The following is an 18,416-nucleotide window of genomic DNA, read 5'->3' on the forward strand; positions in this document are numbered from 1 at the left end:
AATTATTTTAGAATTTATTTAATATTTATTAAATATTTCCTCTTGATATTTGATGATACGCCCTGGTGTTTTTTCCTATAAGAGAAATATAAAAATAAACAATTTTATTGGACGTATACATATTAAAAGGCATTAAAGTAGGGTATATTAAAATAAAAATATAAATATAATTATGGATATTAGTCAATAAATTTAAGCTTAATTGACTTTAAGTTCTAGTAAGTAAAGATGGAGAGTACCACGTAAAAATATAGCGTGAAAAAAACTGGCTGTTAATTTGATGATTTTTTGGGCCTTTTTGCCTAATTAATTGGTTCATAAAAAAGAGCGAAACTGGTGTAATTTTAGACGTTACACGCATAAAATTAATCTAAATGATTATTGCCCCTATAAAAAATAAGGCACAACTATTAAATTAACGGCCCAACGAGTTCGTAAAATTAGAGTACCGCATAAACAATCGCGTTATAACGTATGATGCGGTTAATAGTTTAAAAACTCCACTGACCAATATTCGTGCGGTTTTTTTTTTATTTCCAGCGTAATTTATTTTGCCTTTCGATATTCCATCGATTCGAGATCGTCGCGATACACCCTTCCCGCGTATTCGACCTTTAACTTAACGATCCGTGTTGTTTTATGAGTATAGTTGAGATGACATTTCCAGAAGAAAAGGTAAATTGAGGGGCCGGATATTTTCGCCGGGCCCTATCCGCGTCAACAATTAATCATGGATGCGCTTTCCCGATAAATCAGAGCCATTATATTTTTATGGGGTGGTTTTCGTAGCATGAAAATATCAAAAATGTATATGAACGGAACCCTACTTAGATTGCAATGTGCTTGCTACATACATATACATATATATCTATAACAGGTCAATTGAAAAGTCCCCGGCCTACTATAAACACATTTTTTTGGCAAAATTAGCTTTTTTAATTCAACATTTTTTTAATTACCTTCAAGGGTGATATACTCCAACTTTTCGATACCATTTTTGTAGTACGATTTGTCCTTTGCTTCAAAATAGGCCTCAGTTTCGACGATCACCTCTTTATTCGACGAAAAATTCTTCGTAGCGAGCATTCTTTTCAGATCTGAGAACAAGAAATAGTCGCTAGGGGCTAAATCTAGAGGAAACAATTCGAAGCCAAATTCATGGATTTTTGCCATCATTTTCACTGACTTGTGACACGGTGTATTGTCTTGATGAAGCAGTACTTTCTTTTTCTCCAAATGCGGGCGTTTTTCGACGATTTAGTCCTTCAAACGGTCCAATAACGCTATGTAATAGTCGCTGTTGATGGTCCTTCCTTTTTCAAGGTAGTCAATGAAAATTATTCCATGCGCATCCCAAAATACAGACGCCATAAACTTTCCAGCCGACTGTTGCGTTTTCCCACGCTTTGGAGCGAGTTCATCGTGTGCAGTCCACTCGGATAACTGTCGATTGGACTTCGGAGTGAAATGATGAAGCCATGTTTCATCTATTGTCACATATCGATGCAAAAACTCGGGTTTATTACGCTTTATCATCTTCAAACTATGCTCCGAATCATCAACTCGTCGTTGTTTTTGGTCAAAATTGAGCTCGCGCGGCACCCACTTTGCACAGAGCGTTCAAATAGCTAAATATTCGTGAATGATATGATTTACACGTTCAGTTGATATCTTTAGAGTGTCTGCTATTTCATTCAATTTCAATTTATAGTCATTCCAAATCACTTTGTCGATTTTTATAATGTTTTCGTCGGTAACAACCTCTTTTGGGCGTCCACTGCGTTCACCATTTTTGGTGCTCATTTCACCACGTCTAAACTTAGCCAATCCTTAATGGTTGATTTTCCTGAGGCAGTGTCCGGAAGTTTTTGCTTCAACTGTATTTTTCCCTTCAAAAAGCAATATGTCATCAACACGCGAAATTCCTTTTTAACCATTTTTTTTAACAATAACACAAGTTGCTTCACTCAAAATGCTATAATTCACAAACTAATGATCCGACAACTGTCAAATTTATACACGCATCTTTTGAGGGTTAGAACTAATGCCATCTATGTGTCAGGCCGGGGACTTTTCAAATGACCTGATATATTGACCTATATATAATTAATTGATATTAAACGACAATGATGTAAAAAATCTAAATTTGTAAGCCATCGTGAAGTCAACGCTATCTTTAAATATGTCCTTAAATTCATATAAATTATTCCCAAACTACCAAACCAAACCTAACCAAACAAAATAATGGTAACAAGACAATTACTTTTAATACTCTAATTTTCGAAATTAGGACCTTTTTGGACCAAAGTTTATCTGAATTGAACCTACTGTCAAACCGTAGTCCTAAAACCTACTGGCGGGTGGTCAATATATATGCCATTCCAGCGATATTCTATTTATTCGAAACTTTTCTGGCTGATAAGATATAATACAACGTCTAAGATATCGTAAAATTATTAACAAGATCTGAAACAAAGCCATTATATTTTTATGGAGTACTTTCCTAGCGTATATGCATATGAACGGAGTCCTATTTACATTGTATTGTGCTTATATATATTATGCCGAATCCTAAAATAGCACAAATCAATAATTTAATAATTAATTGATATTAAACGACATTGACAAAAAGCTAAATTTGTAACTGCCATCGTGAGGTCAACGCTATCTTTAAATATGTCCTTAAATTCATGTAAATTATTCCCAAACTACCAAACGAAACCTAACCAAACAAAATATTGTTAACAAGACCACAAGACAATTACTTTTAGTATTCTAATTTTTCGAAATTACATTATTGCCTCCTTTTTAGACTAAGGTTTATCTGAATCGAACCTACTGTCAAACAGCAGTCCTAAAACCTACTGGTGAGTGATAAATATAGATACCACCACAAAAGTCATCCGGTCTTAAATACCCTGGAAACCACTGGGCTACCAAACCAACGGTATTCTATTTATTCGAAAATTTTCTGGCTGATCAGAAATAATACAACGTCTGAGATATTGTAAAATTATTTAACAAGATCTGAATCAAAGCCATTATATTTTTATGAGTACTTTCCTAGCGTGTAAATATCAAAAATGTATATGAACGGAGTCCTATTTACATTACATTGTACTTATATATATATATTATGCCGAATCCTAAAATAGCACGAATCAATAATTTAATAATTAATTGATATTGAACGACATTGATGTAAAGCTAAATTAGTAACTGACATCGTGAGGTTAGCGCCATCTTTAAATACGTCCTTAAATTCATATAAATTATTCCCAAACTACCATCCAAACCTAATCAAACAAAATATTGTTAACAAGACCACAAGACAATTACTTTTAGTACTCTAATCTTTCGAAATTACATTCTAGCCTTCTTTTTTGGGCTAAAGTTTATCTAAACTGGGAGTACAGTCAAAGCGCATTCCTAAAACCTACTGGCGGTATATCATCCCAAAAGTCATCCGGTCTTATCTAACCTGGAAACCACAGAGCTGTCTAACCTGCGGTATTCTATTTATTCGAAACTTTTCTGCCTGATAAGAAATCGCAAAATTATTTAACAAAATCTTAATTGTTGATAATAGAGCTAGGATTGAAATTTAAAGTTTTATCTGGTTTTTATCTGGATATATAGCCATGAATTATAACATAAATGATTCGGGGATATGTTTACACTTATATTATAAAGCAAACTTTAGTTCCAGCGTTATCAGCAACCTTGAAACAAGTGTTGATAATTTCTATTGTTATAAAAATTGTGAAAAAATATGCTTTGGTTTATCGCTTGTTGCTTTTTCATTTTATAAAATAATGAAATTTCATTAACGGCCTACTTCGATATACCAATACTTCTATTCTTGACTCACATTTGTTTTATTATTTTTAGTTGACAATAACAATAACTAATTAACAGACAAGGTATTAATGGTCAATTATCAAAATAACTCATTCTCCATTTTTATAATTAACTTATCTTATTTCAACCCAATTGATTGTGCTCACGTATTTAAATATTATTTATTTACTCGCCAGTGTTCTTAATTGAAATGCAATTAATTAATAAAAATATATATATAACCCAAAGAACGTATCCCAAATGAAAATTAATAAATTGTCACTCGGTCATCATCATTGTAATGAATAGGCGTTATCGATATTTTTTGTTGAAACCCTATATCAATCTTAAATCATATTAGGGAAGTACGATTCTGCCAATATAACAAATACACCCTCTGTTACAATTCCGCACCCTTTTCGTGTCCTAGCTATCTGTCCTTGCGTCACAGCAACTAGCAGATAGGAAACCTTGCCACTCCCAGATTGGATGTCATCATTCCTCTCTTTGACGAGCCCCGTTCAAAACAATTTTTCCATGTCATGTCCGGAGGTGGAGTGGCACGCGATATCAGCCCTTTTTTTAGCGGTTTAACAGCGGTTTCTGATCAAGATTATCCGGAATTAAATCAGATTAAATTGCATATTTCCAGTTCTTAGTAAGAGTATAATCAAATCAAATACAACTCCATTGGATTTTAAAAGGCAGATTAACATTTGGAGATAGACAAACGGTTATTTTACAGTTATTTTAATACTTTTCCTTACCCTTTCTATAAATTAATCAAAAATACTTAAATAAAGTTAACGTTAGTAACATAAATAAAGTTGTTTAACAAAGGTTGCAGTTAAAGGTTTAATATTTTGTAAGTTATATATAGTACCGTAAAATATAATCCATATATTTCTGATAACATATTTGCTATGCAGGTATACTTTAACGATGTATATTAAAATTAATATATATAATAGGCTGAGTGGATCTGTTAGCATTATAATCACTACATTATAATTTAAATTAGCAAACCAAATGCAAATAACTTTATGAGATACAATGCAAAAGTTGTTTATTACAATGCTAAATTAATATAATCAATTACATATCAATATATGTCGACACGTATTATTATGATTTTAAGATATGGATTCGGAACATACCCTACATAATAACAAATATACATATAATTAAAATAAATATAATTCATCAATCCTACTATTTTAATTTATAAAAATATTACTTTACTTGTAATATATTAAGAACTCAGAGCCAAATTAATGATCATATACCTATTATTGCCTACCTATATTGTGATAATCTAAATCCAAATATTCATGCCTTCTTGGAGGGCGTCTCATTACATCGGCACTATCCTCAAAAAATATATCACATATCACAGGTTAAAAAAACTATGTTGTACTCTTTTAAGTTTATTTATATACATGTCAATTTGTCAAATAAAAATATCACATGTTGCATCCTCTGACGACATATAGAAATATATTTTCTTCTTCTTTCTTTGGTGATGTTTCTTCCTTGTTGTTAGTCTATGATGTATATAATCGAAATAACTCGATCAGGAACAAAATATCACATATCGGTTATTTAACTCAAATATCCTGATTCAGATCGATACCAAATAGCCTTGCCTTAGTAAAAAACATAATTATGATAAAAAATTGAACAGTTGAAAAGTTATATTTGACATCCTGGCATTGTTTGGATATTAACAACTCTGAGAATGCATGTATTATTGTAAGGACATAATATATAGCCTTTTAAATAAAAATTTCTTTTTATTTCATTTTTGCATTAAAATTATTTCCCCAAATAAATTTTAATGAAAATAACAACCGATATGAATTAGCTTAAAATCAAGTTAAAGGAAATATGTTTTTCGTGTTGCATATACCACAATAGAATTATTGAAATACGTCGATTATGCCCAACATTAACCATAGAAAACATTAACTCTTTCTTTTTTAATGTTCTTCATTTTTTAGAGCAGCTAATATCTTTTTTATGTTAATGTCAGGATAATATATAAGAAAAACAGTTCTCTACTTTGTTATTGTAAAAATTGAGAATTGCCTGTTTTGACGGCTACGTCGGTGTGGTGGGCAATGTGTTTAAGAACATCTGGGTATATGTGGTGCAATGAAAAGGCAAGTTATTGCTAATTTATTTATCGTTCCTTCACAAGCAAGATAATATGATATATATCACAATAATTAAAAGTATCATAATAAATGACTAACAAAGTTACTAACCAAACCTTGTATGTGAAAAAAGTTTCCTCCACAATTGAAAACTATCCATTTACTACAGAACCAATATAAATGATATATAATATGGAATAACCAGCCTTTACAAAAGTATGATAATTGTTTTAACTTAAAATTTAAAAAGACATACATTAAGTTATAAAATGGCGCAGAAGTGAACATATTTTTGTAAATTACTGCAAGAACTCTATAAACTATGCAACAATAATCCTTTTCGAACAACTTTTATTTTGGTACATGGTTAATGCCTATTATAAAATACCAAATAAAATACACAAATAATGAAATTTAGGGCACCTTTAAATTTCTTCCTCCTTATGTACAACAATTAAGTTCTTCATTTGTTAACAAGTCTTTTTAAGTTTATATACATCAATGTTTTAATTTAACTCGGTTTTCTGGCAGAGATTGTTTGATTATATTTACAATATCTTGCCCGATACAATTCTCTCTTACTACTTTAAATTCGGCTTAAAAAGTATGTCTTTAGATTGAGGGGCCACCTCTACATCAGAAAACCAGAAATGCTAAGAACGTTTTCACTTCACTTGAGTTTTAAGATGTTGCAAAAATTCGTGATACGACAGGGAATTCTCCAGTCGATCCTCGATTAATCTTTCCAAGAAAACAATCCTGTTCGGGCTGTTATCTCTTATTACCTGCAAGGACACGCAATAAGGCTTCTCGTCGTTTAGGTAATTCATGAACTGATGCAGTCGTTGATTATGGGGGTTACTTAATATCGGAATTTCGAACATGTCATCGGATATCGAACCGTAATCGGTCACGCCCAGCGCGTCGGTAAGGAATTCTCTGGACACGTTCGGACCGACTAAAATCAGCATTTGATCGCCACAGTCCATCAGAAAGGCGCCCTTGTTCTCCAGGAACCGGGCACTGAGTTGCAGTCTGGGTGGCATGGGCACAGGCTCCTCCTCGCTGTTGAGCACCACCTCCTGGCTCTCTAGATTATGTATGGGATACATATCGGGATAGATACTTTGCATCAGGAGCGGTAATGGCTTCGTTTTCATGTCAATCATTGCCTTAACCCTATCGTCCAGCCTATTGAAAGAAAGTGATATTAGTGGTGATGCAGAATATTTATATTTAACCTATTTTTTTTTATTCATTACAGAAAAAAACTGGGACCTCCAATAGGACCTTTACAACAGATAATCAAATAATGTTTTTAATATAGAGTGATTATGTGTGGTAATAATATTTTAAGATGTTCTGCAATTTAAAAAAAAACGTTCCTATGTTAATTTCTGTTCGCAATTTTTTACATTTTTTTTTTCAAAAATAAATCCCTATGTTACTTATTTATTTTGTTTTTTTTTTTGTTGATAAATTGAGTCTATTCCGTGTTCATTTCTGTTCGCAAATCTTGTAATCATTTTGTCTGTTTCTGAGATAAACTATTCTTCAATAGATTCTTCATCTGATTTTATCGTGGGAGTTGTTACAATTATTTTTAAGAATTTTCTAATCATCTCTCACATATCTCTTAGATATTAGATATATAGTGAGTATTCTCAGGAAATGTACCGCAATTCTCTGTAAAGTATTCCGAAACGAAAATTGAAGCAAGTACCACCAGAAGCTCTTTAATACCAACTGTAGAAGAGTCATTAACCGTTTTCTTTCAGAAAAAACTCCATAATTTTCAAGAAAATGGAAACATTTATTTATAAGTATTGGCTATTTGATTCATACATCTTACCCATTTTCAGGCAATTTATGGATGCCATCCCAAAAAACTGGTTATCCTCTGAGTAAAACCATTCATCGAGCCATTAACATCTTTGAAATTAGCGAAGTGCTACTCTGCAAGCACGTGTCCCACTGATGCGAGAAGTTCATAGACCAACAAGGCGAGGTCTAGAGAGTACGGCGGGAGTGATAATAGTGCAAGTGCTTTCAACGCTTCCTTGAAAGTGTTTTATGAGACGGCGTGTTATCGTATTGTAAAATCACTTCACCGTGTCTTCGGGTCCAATCTGGACGTTATTCAATCAATGGTTGTTCATGATTCAAATTGATGATTTGCTGTCGATAGAGGTTGCTATTAACTGTTTCAACAGTTCGCAATACACCACACCACTATGGTCCCACCAAACACAGAGCATTGTCGTGCGACCAAAACGATTTAGCCTTAGCTTCACCAGGTGATAATTCTTTTTTAAATCACACATTCTGGCTTATTATATCTGATGCTTCACTAATGATGGTGCGTTACACTGCGCTCAAAATTATCGATCACGTCTATTACTAAAGCGGGATCGATTTTTCTTTGTTTATTATTGATTAAAATGATTACATTATTACATCAATTTAAAATTATGGCATCGCAAGATGGAAAAAAATTTAATTTGTATCATTTAAATGATCGAGCTTCTTTTTTTATCTCTAGGCATAATGAAGAAGTTTTTATTTTGGTATACAGCGTAACAGAGTTTCGTTTCTATTTTGGAATCACCGCTGAAATGAAACCAAATCGAGAGTGGATAAGATAATATGTGAAAAAGATCGTGGTTCAAGCTTGGAGAAACTGTACCAAAGGTTGTAAATTCGCCAAGGAAGTAAAGGAGTTGTTTATCATAAGCTGCTTAAAGTAGTGGCTATTCCTAGATGGCTCCAGAAGCATTCGGTAAACTTCGACAGTTTCCGCCTGTTTTTGCAATGTTGTCATTTACAAGGGACTGAGAAGTAGAATCCAATTAACTACGACAACCATTTTTGTTTTTTAAACTGATATTAGTAAGAGCCCTAGCAGTTTATATCTGTTTATAGTTGATTTGTTATGTTGTAAAAAAGGTTTTGTAACAGTTCTAATATAAAGTATGAGAAAATTCCATCCAGGTATATATTAAATTTTTATTATATAATAATTATATTATGTATTTATTATATAATAATTTTGTAAATTCGATTCTATTCTATACCAAATTCGTTACATTTTAGGCATAATTAATCCTGCGAAAGTAAAATTTCAGATATAATTTTGTTCTATTTCCTCTGTATGAACGCACCTCATCAAAATTGCAGCTTGTTGATCACATAGTCATTTCACAACATTAAAATTGATCTAGAAGTATCGAAGTTTGACTCACTTGAATATTTTTAAATGTAAAAAGAACATTTAATGAAGAACTAAATTCGAATTTAATCTATCAGGAATTTGTAAGAGAATGTATCAAAGGCTGAGAGCCATTTGAAATTCCTGGGAAGTTCTAAATTGAAGATTTTCTCCCACTAAAAAGAAAGCCTTCTATGAAAGAAAATAGAAATGAGAATTTTGACAGAGACATGATTGAATTTTGCTTGTTGAACAATGTAATTGAAAAATGATGAGATCAGACAATGTGCTCAGTTAATATGTTAGGTTGGAGGCATGTAATATTATAATCTACATTACTGTATGATTGTAAAGATAAATTGATTCTTGTGGACATGATCTAAAGGGGGGCATAAAAAAGAGCGCCTAGAGCTCTACCTCATGTGTGATGTGGAAAATTATTTATAGCATAATTTTAAAGAACTAACTCATTTCTTATTGTAATGTTTATATATTGATAAATAAATTAGATTCGTTATTTTACATATTGTTTTATTTTATCTTTTTTTCCTTTTAAAATTAATTATGTTTATAACAAGTTCTTCATAATTGCCTTTATTATTGTATTATAGAAGATGAAAATTGTATATTAACTTAAGCCCCAAAGAAAATTTTAGAACAAAAACATTTACAAGAACTGGCAACGTGCAAGGATTTTCAAGAAAGACTGACTCTTGTGCTACTCAAACTCCGCCAAACCATCAACTTGACTCTATACTAACTAATGCGATTGAGAAGCAGATGGTTAAAGAAATATATCCTTATTGAATCGGCAATATTAATGTATATTTGAACCAATTCAATTTGAAAAAAACACGGAGAAAAAAAACTAATTTAGCTTTTCCTTGACTCATTACAGTAATATACTTGGTAGATATTTTAGGATTAAGTTCGCCATTTTCATTTTTTACTCGAAAAACATTGCCTGATAAATATGTAAAAATTAAATAGCACACCTAATATTTCCAACGGCATTAAGAAGCATTAATACAACACAATACAATTATATGCTATTATTAGTTATTACCTTGTTGGCATGCCTATTCGAAACGCCGGATGTTTCAATATAGCCGATATGTACAAAGGTAATAGTTTCAAGCAATCGGGAACCAGCAGACCAGAAACGCTCGATCCCATGTTTAACGAAAATTTATAGGCGGTTAAACAGTCGATGACCGCGTTTATAAAAGCTTCTCTGGCATCCGATAAGGACGACTGCATAGATCTGAAATAGAATTCGATTTTACGGTGATATTAAGGTGCTTTTTTATCCATGATTACCTATCAGCCGCCATCTTGCCCAGCAAGCCCACAACACATTGCTGGTCAGCCGAATTAATTACATCCTGAAGAACGTTAGCAACGGGCATACACAAAGTATGCACTCGGATTCTTCTTTCTCCTGCAAATTAACCGCATCACTTTATTATAGCAGTTCTTCAAACCAATTAGTTTATGAAATACCTTTACTTGACGTATACAACAAAGCTGCTTGGAAACAAACGGTTTGACAGTCGGCCAAGCTCTCATCAATGGCTACCTGCATGCCAAACGCGGCATCAGGATTAATATTTGGTAATGAAAGAAGATCCGTAGAACGCACAAAGAAATTACCTGAAAGAAATACAAATATTATACTATTATAGTACCCATTAATGGTATAATCTAGTCAGCATGCTTATCAACGCCTAATTTGCCAATATGATTGGCTCGTTCTGCGCATGCGCGTTTCGGTAATGTATATCAAGTTGTGTTTATTATTAGCTATGGATTTACCGACATTAATATATTATACATGACTGTGGGATACTATAAATATTAGTTTTTATTAGTATTAAAGCGAAGCTGAGACGACGAATTGAGCTTATAATTTTATATATTTAAGTCCTTCCAATAAAACACTCAACGCACGTCAACACCGTCGAACGTATTGCCAAATTCAGTTTATAAAAACGTAAAATCCCTTCTAAACTCGGAACATATTTCTATCTCATTTTACTAATTAGCATTACTCTAGTTAAAAGGAGACAGAACACGTAACCAAATTGGTCTATAAAATCTCATATGTCAATGTAAATATATTAAAACAATTCTAACCTACATGCTATTGTGGCTGTTTATTGTATTATATTTTTTAATTTAATTACATATTATAAGTTTATTTTTCTTTCATTATTTTATTTACGAGTAGTATTTTGTTGTCGGAGTCAATATAAATGAAAACTTAAATTTTGTACTGCAATGTTGCATTATAAATTTTGATGACGTGCATTGGCTGTTTTATTGGAAGAACTATATATTAAAATCAGTAAGTATACAGATACTGAGAGTATACTATATATATTACTGGTACAAAATTCAATCAGATAGAGATCTGACATCATCAAAATTGCCATGAAAGGGTATTACAAAGGAAATATGTGGATATACATAATTGAATATAGTGATACTGTTACTTCGACATTGAAATGACCCATATTTGCCATCAGCTTTGTTTTCTTTCTTTCTTTTTCATTAATGTTTTCAAGAGATCAGTCAAAAGCTTTTGTTTATTTTATTTAAAGTTAATTAGTGAAAAAAAGGTGTATATAAATGCGAGCAACATAATAAGTATCCAACGATACAAGTTTGATTTATTTTGAGATAAGTTCTTCAACTTTGGCCATAAATCACCATCCTCGACACAACTCAAACGAGCCGAATATCTCCGTCACGGTAAAGCAGCAAATTGTTTACATGTTCATAATATACGAGCGTGATCAAAAACTAATGGGAATTTTGAAATTCCAAGGACTGTGCTGATCTTCTTATTGCGCATATTTAGCTATTCACGTTTTTGTCAGCTAAAGAATAAGAAGTGTCTCGTGCTGTTAGTGACTTAATTTTTTAACAGATTCGAAAATTGTATTAAATTTATTTTACATTAATAATAAAAAACTGGTAAAAAAATCATCTAATGTTTTTTTTTTATTACTCTTCGTGAGTCCACAATCTGCCCTATTAGCAATAAGTATTTCTTCTGTTTATATTATATATACATGGCATGTAGAAAATCACTTCATTAAGCAATCTTCTGTATAAAATATTATCTTAATTAATTAGTCTTATTCTAATGCTTATTCTAAACTCTACATATGTCCAGTAATCAGATCAGGTGGTGTTAAACGTTTTAGTCTACGCACTTCACTATCACGTCGCATATTTAGCTGATTAGCGAGTACATTGGGATGCACTGACACTCTTTCGAAGTACTTCACACAAACACGTTGGATTACACTCGTTATAGGTTCTAGAGGAATATCGCGTTGTATCACTTTATTTGAAATATAGTACGGAGCATCAACAATGGCACGCAACACCTTATTTTGGAACGGTTGAATGATGGATATATTAGATTTGCTAGCGGTACCCCATAGTTGAATTCCATATGTCCAAATGGGCTTGAGTATAGACTCATACAGCAATACCTTGTTATCTAATGATAACTTGGATTTGCGCCCAATGATCCAATACATTTGATATAATTTTAGTCCTAGTTGTTTCCGTTTAGAGAGTATGTGCTTCTTCCAGGTTAGGCGTCGATCTAAATGCATACCAAGATATTTAACATGCTCTGCTTGGGGGAGTTGACGATGATTGATATTTACTGGTGGACATGTTCTTCTACGCAGGGTAAACGTTGTATGCGTGGATTTTGATTCATTGGCTTTAATGCGCCATGTCTTCAACCATAATTGTATTTGCTCCAGGTGGGTTTGTAGGTTTATTGATGCTGTGACTGGATCTTCATGGGATGCTAAGATTGCTGTATCGTCTGCATATGTTGCCACAGTAGTTATTTTTGTGGTGGGCAGATCAGCCGTATACAGAAGATACAGTACTGGACCCAGTACACTACCTTGCGGAACTCCTGAATATATGGGATTTAATTAGGTATGTTCATCGCCTTGATTTACAATAAAATGTCTGTCAGTGAGATACGATTTTAGTAGCTGATAGTCCGGATGAGGGAGAAGTTTCTTTAGTTTAACCTGCAAGCCCGTATGCCATACTTTGTCAAAAGCCTGAGATATGTCTAGGAAAGCAGCCGAACAATATCTTTTGGCATTTAGGTCAGCGTTTATTTGGTTTACAAGTTTATGCACTTGTTCTATAGTCCCATGCTTATTGCGAAAGCCAAACTGATGTTCTGGAATAATTTTTCTTTTTTCTATTATATAGTTTAGTTTTTTTATGTATAATTTCTCGAAAACTTTCGAGATTATTGGTAATAAACTTATAGGTCGGTAGGAGGTCACATCTTCTGGTATTTTTCCTGGTTTAAGTATCATTAATATTTTAGCTACTTTCCAGATACTAGGGAAGTAATTAATTCGTAGCATAGCATTAAATATATATGTTAATAGTTTTATAGCCTTTTCTGATAGTTCTTTTAAAATTTTGCCAGTAATTAAGTCATAACCAGGAGCTTTTTTAATATTAATCTCTCTCATTATTGTATGTTTAACTTTTTTGACCGTTAATTTCTCGTGCGGTAAATCCATTTGAAATGGCGAATCTAGAAAGCTAGTAATTTTATTTTCGTCATCTTTATGTAGCTGAGACTGGAAAGGTTTAAAAACATTTTTTAAGTGTTTTGAGAAAATGTCGGCCTTCTCTTTATTGCTTCTCGCCCAATTATTTTCGCTTGTTTTAATAGGTGGGTTATGCTGCTGGGATCTCCTAAGCTTTTTTGTTGCTTTCCACAACGAATAGTCTGTATCCTCAGTTGATGTCAAGTTTTCTAGGTATTCTTGAATGCCTTGGTTTTGTTCAATTTGGATTAGATCTCTCAGCTCTTTTATGGCCCTATTAAATTTTCTTTTATTCTCTTCAGTCCTTTGCTGTTGCCAATTTCGTCGTAACTTTCTTTTTTCTGCTATCTTTTTCTGTATTGTACATGATATATGTGTATTTTTTCTTGGAAATGTTTCACTGTTGGGAGTCGCGGAATATGCTGCCTCCTGTATATTTTTTGTAAGATTTATTGCTGCTATTTCTATATCCATTTCAGTTTGTAACGGTAAGTTTAGAGAGATATTTTGGTCTAAGTTTTCTCTAAATGAGGGCCAGTTAGTTCTATTATTGCACAGAGAAGGGGGTTTATCTTTGATGGTAATTTTTGAAGAAATTGTTACTATTATTGGTGAATGATCAGAAGACAGGTCGAAACATGATTTTGCCTGACACTTTTTTGGATCAATATTTTTTGTAATACAGAAATCTATTGTATCTGGTTTTTTATTTCTGTCTGAAGGCCAATATGTTGGTTCACCAGTAGAGATATGTTGTAAGTTATCTTTCCTTATGGCTTTGAGCAGTTCTCTACCTTTTGAGGTTATTATTCTTGAACCCCACATTAAATGTTTTGCATTATAATCTCCTCCTGCTATAAATCTATTACCTAGCGTACTGAAGAATTCTTGAAATTGTTCTGCCTTGTTGTTATGTTTGGGTGGGCAATAAATCGCAGAAATTGTTAATGGTCCATGGGCTTCCTCTATGGTTATACTGGTGGCTTGCAGGTAGTCTTTGCGGAATTTTTCTTTTTCGAAATGCTTTATATCATCTCGAATTATTATGGCTGTACCTCCATGTGCTTTATCATCAGGGTGATTTGTATGATAAAGCTTATATTTAGGAACTTTTAGATAATTCTTGTCCGTAAAGTGTGTTTCGGAAACCATCATAACGTCAATATTTTGTTCATTTACGAACATTTTTAGTTCCCTGGCGTGTTGTTGGAGCCCATTGGCATTCCAGACGGCGATTTTATAGCTATTGGTTTCAGGCATTAGGCAAGTTTGCTGACGACGGTTGTGAGTAGACCAAGCATCGTACTCATTTGATCCATTAGTTTGGCCATCATATTTTCTAATCTTGAGATGTTGCTAGTTTCAGTAGGTTGAGATATTGTCTCTCGTTTTTGTGCTGAACCATTTTCAACTATTTGGGCATAAGTTATGTCTGGTTGACTTGTTTTGGTGGGTAGTGGTAGATTGGTAGTAGTGGATTGTTTTTGTTGATGCCTTTTTTCCCTTAAGACAGGATAGAGTTTCTACTGTAGCTGCTTGTGAACTGCGCAACCCTTGTAGTTCGCTGGATGATTTCCGTTACAGTTAACACATTTCACTTTTTCATCGCGAACTTTACGAGTACAATCTCCTGTCTTATGTTCTCCTGCACATTTTACGCATCTATATGATTTGCGACAGTAAGTCTTTGTGTGCCCGTGTGCTTGACACCTTGTGCATTGTGGTATAATTCTTTTTATATGTGGTGGTTCGCATTTAATAATATTATTTTCCAATTTGGTGATTTCATACACCGCCTTATTATTTCCATTAGGTTTTATGTCTATATAAAACATAGGCAGAGGTTTTTTTGTCGTGTGATGTCGTATATTGTGAATATTTACGACCTCGTGGCCTTTTTCAGCTAGTGCTACCTTGATGGTGTTAAAGTCTGTCCCGTGATGTAATCCTTTTAATACGAATTTAAATGTTCTCTCGGATTTTGGCCTGAATGTATGGTATTGGGTGTTTCTTTCATCTAATTCTTTTATAAGAACTTTAAAGTGATCCGCTTCGAACAATTGGATTTTAATTGTTTCATAGCTCACTGTTTTAATTGTGTGGTTCGTAGTAATGGTTTTCAATAAGTCATGGATGTTTTTTATTATTCCTACCTTATAGACTGTTATTGGTGGTGGTTTGGGAACAACTTTTTCAGGGCTTGGTTGTATGTTCTCTTCAATTTCTTCCGACAGGTTGCTAAAACTGTTTTTTGTCTCTATCGGTTTCTGCAACCAATAGTCACTGATTCTTGTTTTTTTTCCTCGCGATTTCTTCTTCTGGACTTCTCAATCGTTTTTTGTTAATGACTGTAGTCCATTCTGATGGTGGAGTTTGCGTTATTGCTGTTTGTTCTAATCTTATATCAAAGTGTGCAGGTGATTTGGTTGAATCGCTATGGTTTGCCATTTTTTAATTTTTAATATTTTATTTAATTTACTTCCAGAGGATAAAAAAAATAAAATAAATACATTGTTTATTTCACGCACTTCATTTTTCACTTACGTTATTTTAGCACTAGTTTTTTACTATAAATACTATAAATGAATTTCAAAAGGACTGTTGTAAAATAAGATGAAATAATTTTAAACACTAATAAAAATGAGATGCAGTCCTTTTGTCTGGTCACGTAAGCCGCATCTGTTATGCGTTTTTAACACTCAATTAAATAACCGTAATAAAATACTGGGTTTTTTTAAAGAAAGGTATCTTTTTATAGCTTGGACCGTATTGAAAATACGTCTTCACCCTACGAAGGTTGGAACTGAACTCTGTCATCTAATGTAATAAGAGAATGGTACCTTATACTCTTGCCCATAGTTCACATTACTTCGTGAATTTTGAGTAAAATCAACATTGTGATTAGAACCCAGGCTTCATATTCGCAAACACAGATTAGTTTAGAGCTGAATTGCTGAAAGTTATTAATGCTACCCAAAAATAAGTTCAAAAAATGTATTACCAATCGGAAGAAGTGTTGGTATAAGAGAATAAGTATACATTGCCATTATTTTTTGAACACGTCTCATATCCCTAATGACACAAGGACAATGCTGGCCGACAAAAACAACTAATTTATCAGCTCTACATTCTCCAAATTAATTCAAAACCCTTATTTATTACACCGAACATATCTAAATAATTGACTCACCATGAAAAGTGTGAATTGATAATCCTCTTGTGCAACGAACTCTCATAACAGCTTCAAACCCAATTTTCCTCGTTAAATACCTCCTCAGACTCTTCTGGAAACTATCGACCAATGCAAGCTTGTTGATTTTAAACAACGGGAAATGATTGATGCAACCACCGCTGAATCTGAAACGAAGACAATGTTCATAGTATATTGTTCAAGTGTACAGCCATTTATTGAGTCCATACCTGCTGATTCCGGATATCGTGGCGATATCGACATATTGCGAATTAACCACGAACAGATCGACAGCAATTTGTTGCGCGGAACAGTCCAAAGCTAATTTCTTATAGAAATCGTTTGCCGGATTCAAGTGAACTACGTCCGCGGACGCTCGTTGATTCGGGTCTTCGCGAGAGGTTACCGCCCCAGGTCCAACGTTGGGCAATGCCGATTGGAAAATAGTAACCCTACCACCTGTAAATCATCAAAGAAATTTTTATAAAGTTTAAGGTAACAATAACAGAGAACTTATATTTGTATTCACTATTTTGTCATTTTGTAGTTATAAAAACAGTTTGCGTTAGCAAAACGTTGAAAAAGAAACATTAGTTATGGAACAAGAATCCATCAAGGCCAATAAGTTGTTGCTAGGTTATTTTCTCAATATTCAAACTTCATGTATGCATTAATTTATTAAAATCAATGGATAATTTAAATACAAACGTAATAACATCACTACATAGTATAAAACAAAGTCGCCTTTTCTGTCCCTATATCCCTATGTGCGCTTAAATCTTTAAAACTACGCAACGGATTTTGATGCGGTTTTTTTCAATAGATAGAGTGATTCAAGAGGAAGGTTTATATGTATAATACATGCATAATATACTAAGGCAACATTGCTAATTTTAGAGGTTTCTAACGTGATGTCGTAAATTAACCTATTTTTTAGGCTTATTTAGCAATTAGCAAAAACGCTGCCTAACCCTACGAGTTAGATCAAATTAATGTACTACAGTATTGTACACCATAAAAAGGTCTACAAAAAAGTCCGCGATGGTATATGTTTATCTTTTAGGGATAACCCACATTAACCATTTTTATTGTTTACTTTTTACGTGAGAAAATGGCTTATTTACGAAGCTATTTTAAGCAATACGGCATTAATCCTTATCGAATTAAGTACCTTAAATACAGTGTGCAATTAATATAGATCAATATGGTTCCTTACAGCATGTAAATTAAACAAATATTTTCGGAGATATTACAAATTTAAAATTTGCATTTAAAAATGTGTAATGTAATAAAAATTGTATGAATTTAGATATTCCAAAGATAGCAGGAAATCTTCATAGTAAGTATAGGGGAAGAGGAATTGTTTTACTCCAAATTTAATGCAGGCCAAGGGCAGTAATGAAAGAACC

General features: G+C 33.0%; 2 protein-coding genes and 1 long non-coding RNA gene across 9 annotated transcripts in view; 1 reads left to right on the forward strand and 2 right to left on the reverse strand.

Annotated features, from left to right (window-relative positions):
* ATP8A (ATPase phospholipid transporting 8A1) overlaps window positions 1-5,342 on the reverse strand; it is a 59,719-nt gene extending 54,377 nt beyond the window's left edge. For 5 of the 7 annotated variants that reach the window (XM_076417201.1, XM_076417193.1, XM_076417199.1 and 2 more), the window contains exon 1: window positions 5,141-5,337. Coding sequence is in view for 2 of the 7 variants with exons in the window: in XM_076417198.1 (XP_076273313.1) it covers window positions 5,141-5,195 (55 nt within the window). In the remaining 5 variants the exon portion in view is untranslated. Of the gene's footprint in view, window positions 1-5,140 lie in introns of all 7 variants that reach the window. The other 2 variants (XM_076417198.1, XM_076417197.1) reach the window with 1 other exon arrangement.
* A 521-nt stretch (window positions 5,343-5,863) lies between these two features.
* LOC143204596 (uncharacterized) lies at window positions 5,864-7,447 on the forward strand. The gene is made up of 2 exons (XR_013007639.1): window positions 5,864-6,002; window positions 7,261-7,447. It is a non-coding gene; the product is annotated as an uncharacterized LOC143204596 (long non-coding RNA).
* Sec24AB (Protein transport protein Sec24AB) overlaps window positions 6,008-18,416 on the reverse strand; it is a 160,618-nt gene continuing 148,209 nt past the window's right edge. The window contains exons 7-12 of the mRNA XM_076417176.1: window positions 17,238-17,466; window positions 17,008-17,174; window positions 10,708-10,857; window positions 10,525-10,645; window positions 10,271-10,468; window positions 6,008-7,187 (exon numbers count right to left, since the gene is read on the reverse strand). Of these exons, the coding sequence (XP_076273291.1) occupies window positions 6,662-7,187; window positions 10,271-10,468; window positions 10,525-10,645; window positions 10,708-10,857; window positions 17,008-17,174; window positions 17,238-17,466 (1,391 nt within the window). The 3' untranslated portion in view covers window positions 6,008-6,661. The remainder of the gene's footprint in view (window positions 7,188-10,270; window positions 10,469-10,524; window positions 10,646-10,707; window positions 10,858-17,007; window positions 17,175-17,237; window positions 17,467-18,416) is intronic.

This window comes from Rhynchophorus ferrugineus, unplaced genomic scaffold, assembly GCF_030347505.1.
Source record: "Rhynchophorus ferrugineus isolate W39M unplaced genomic scaffold, kcgeb_rfMv2 rfM11, whole genome shotgun sequence".
NCBI classification, from domain to species: Eukaryota; Metazoa; Arthropoda; class Insecta; order Coleoptera; family Curculionidae; genus Rhynchophorus; species Rhynchophorus ferrugineus.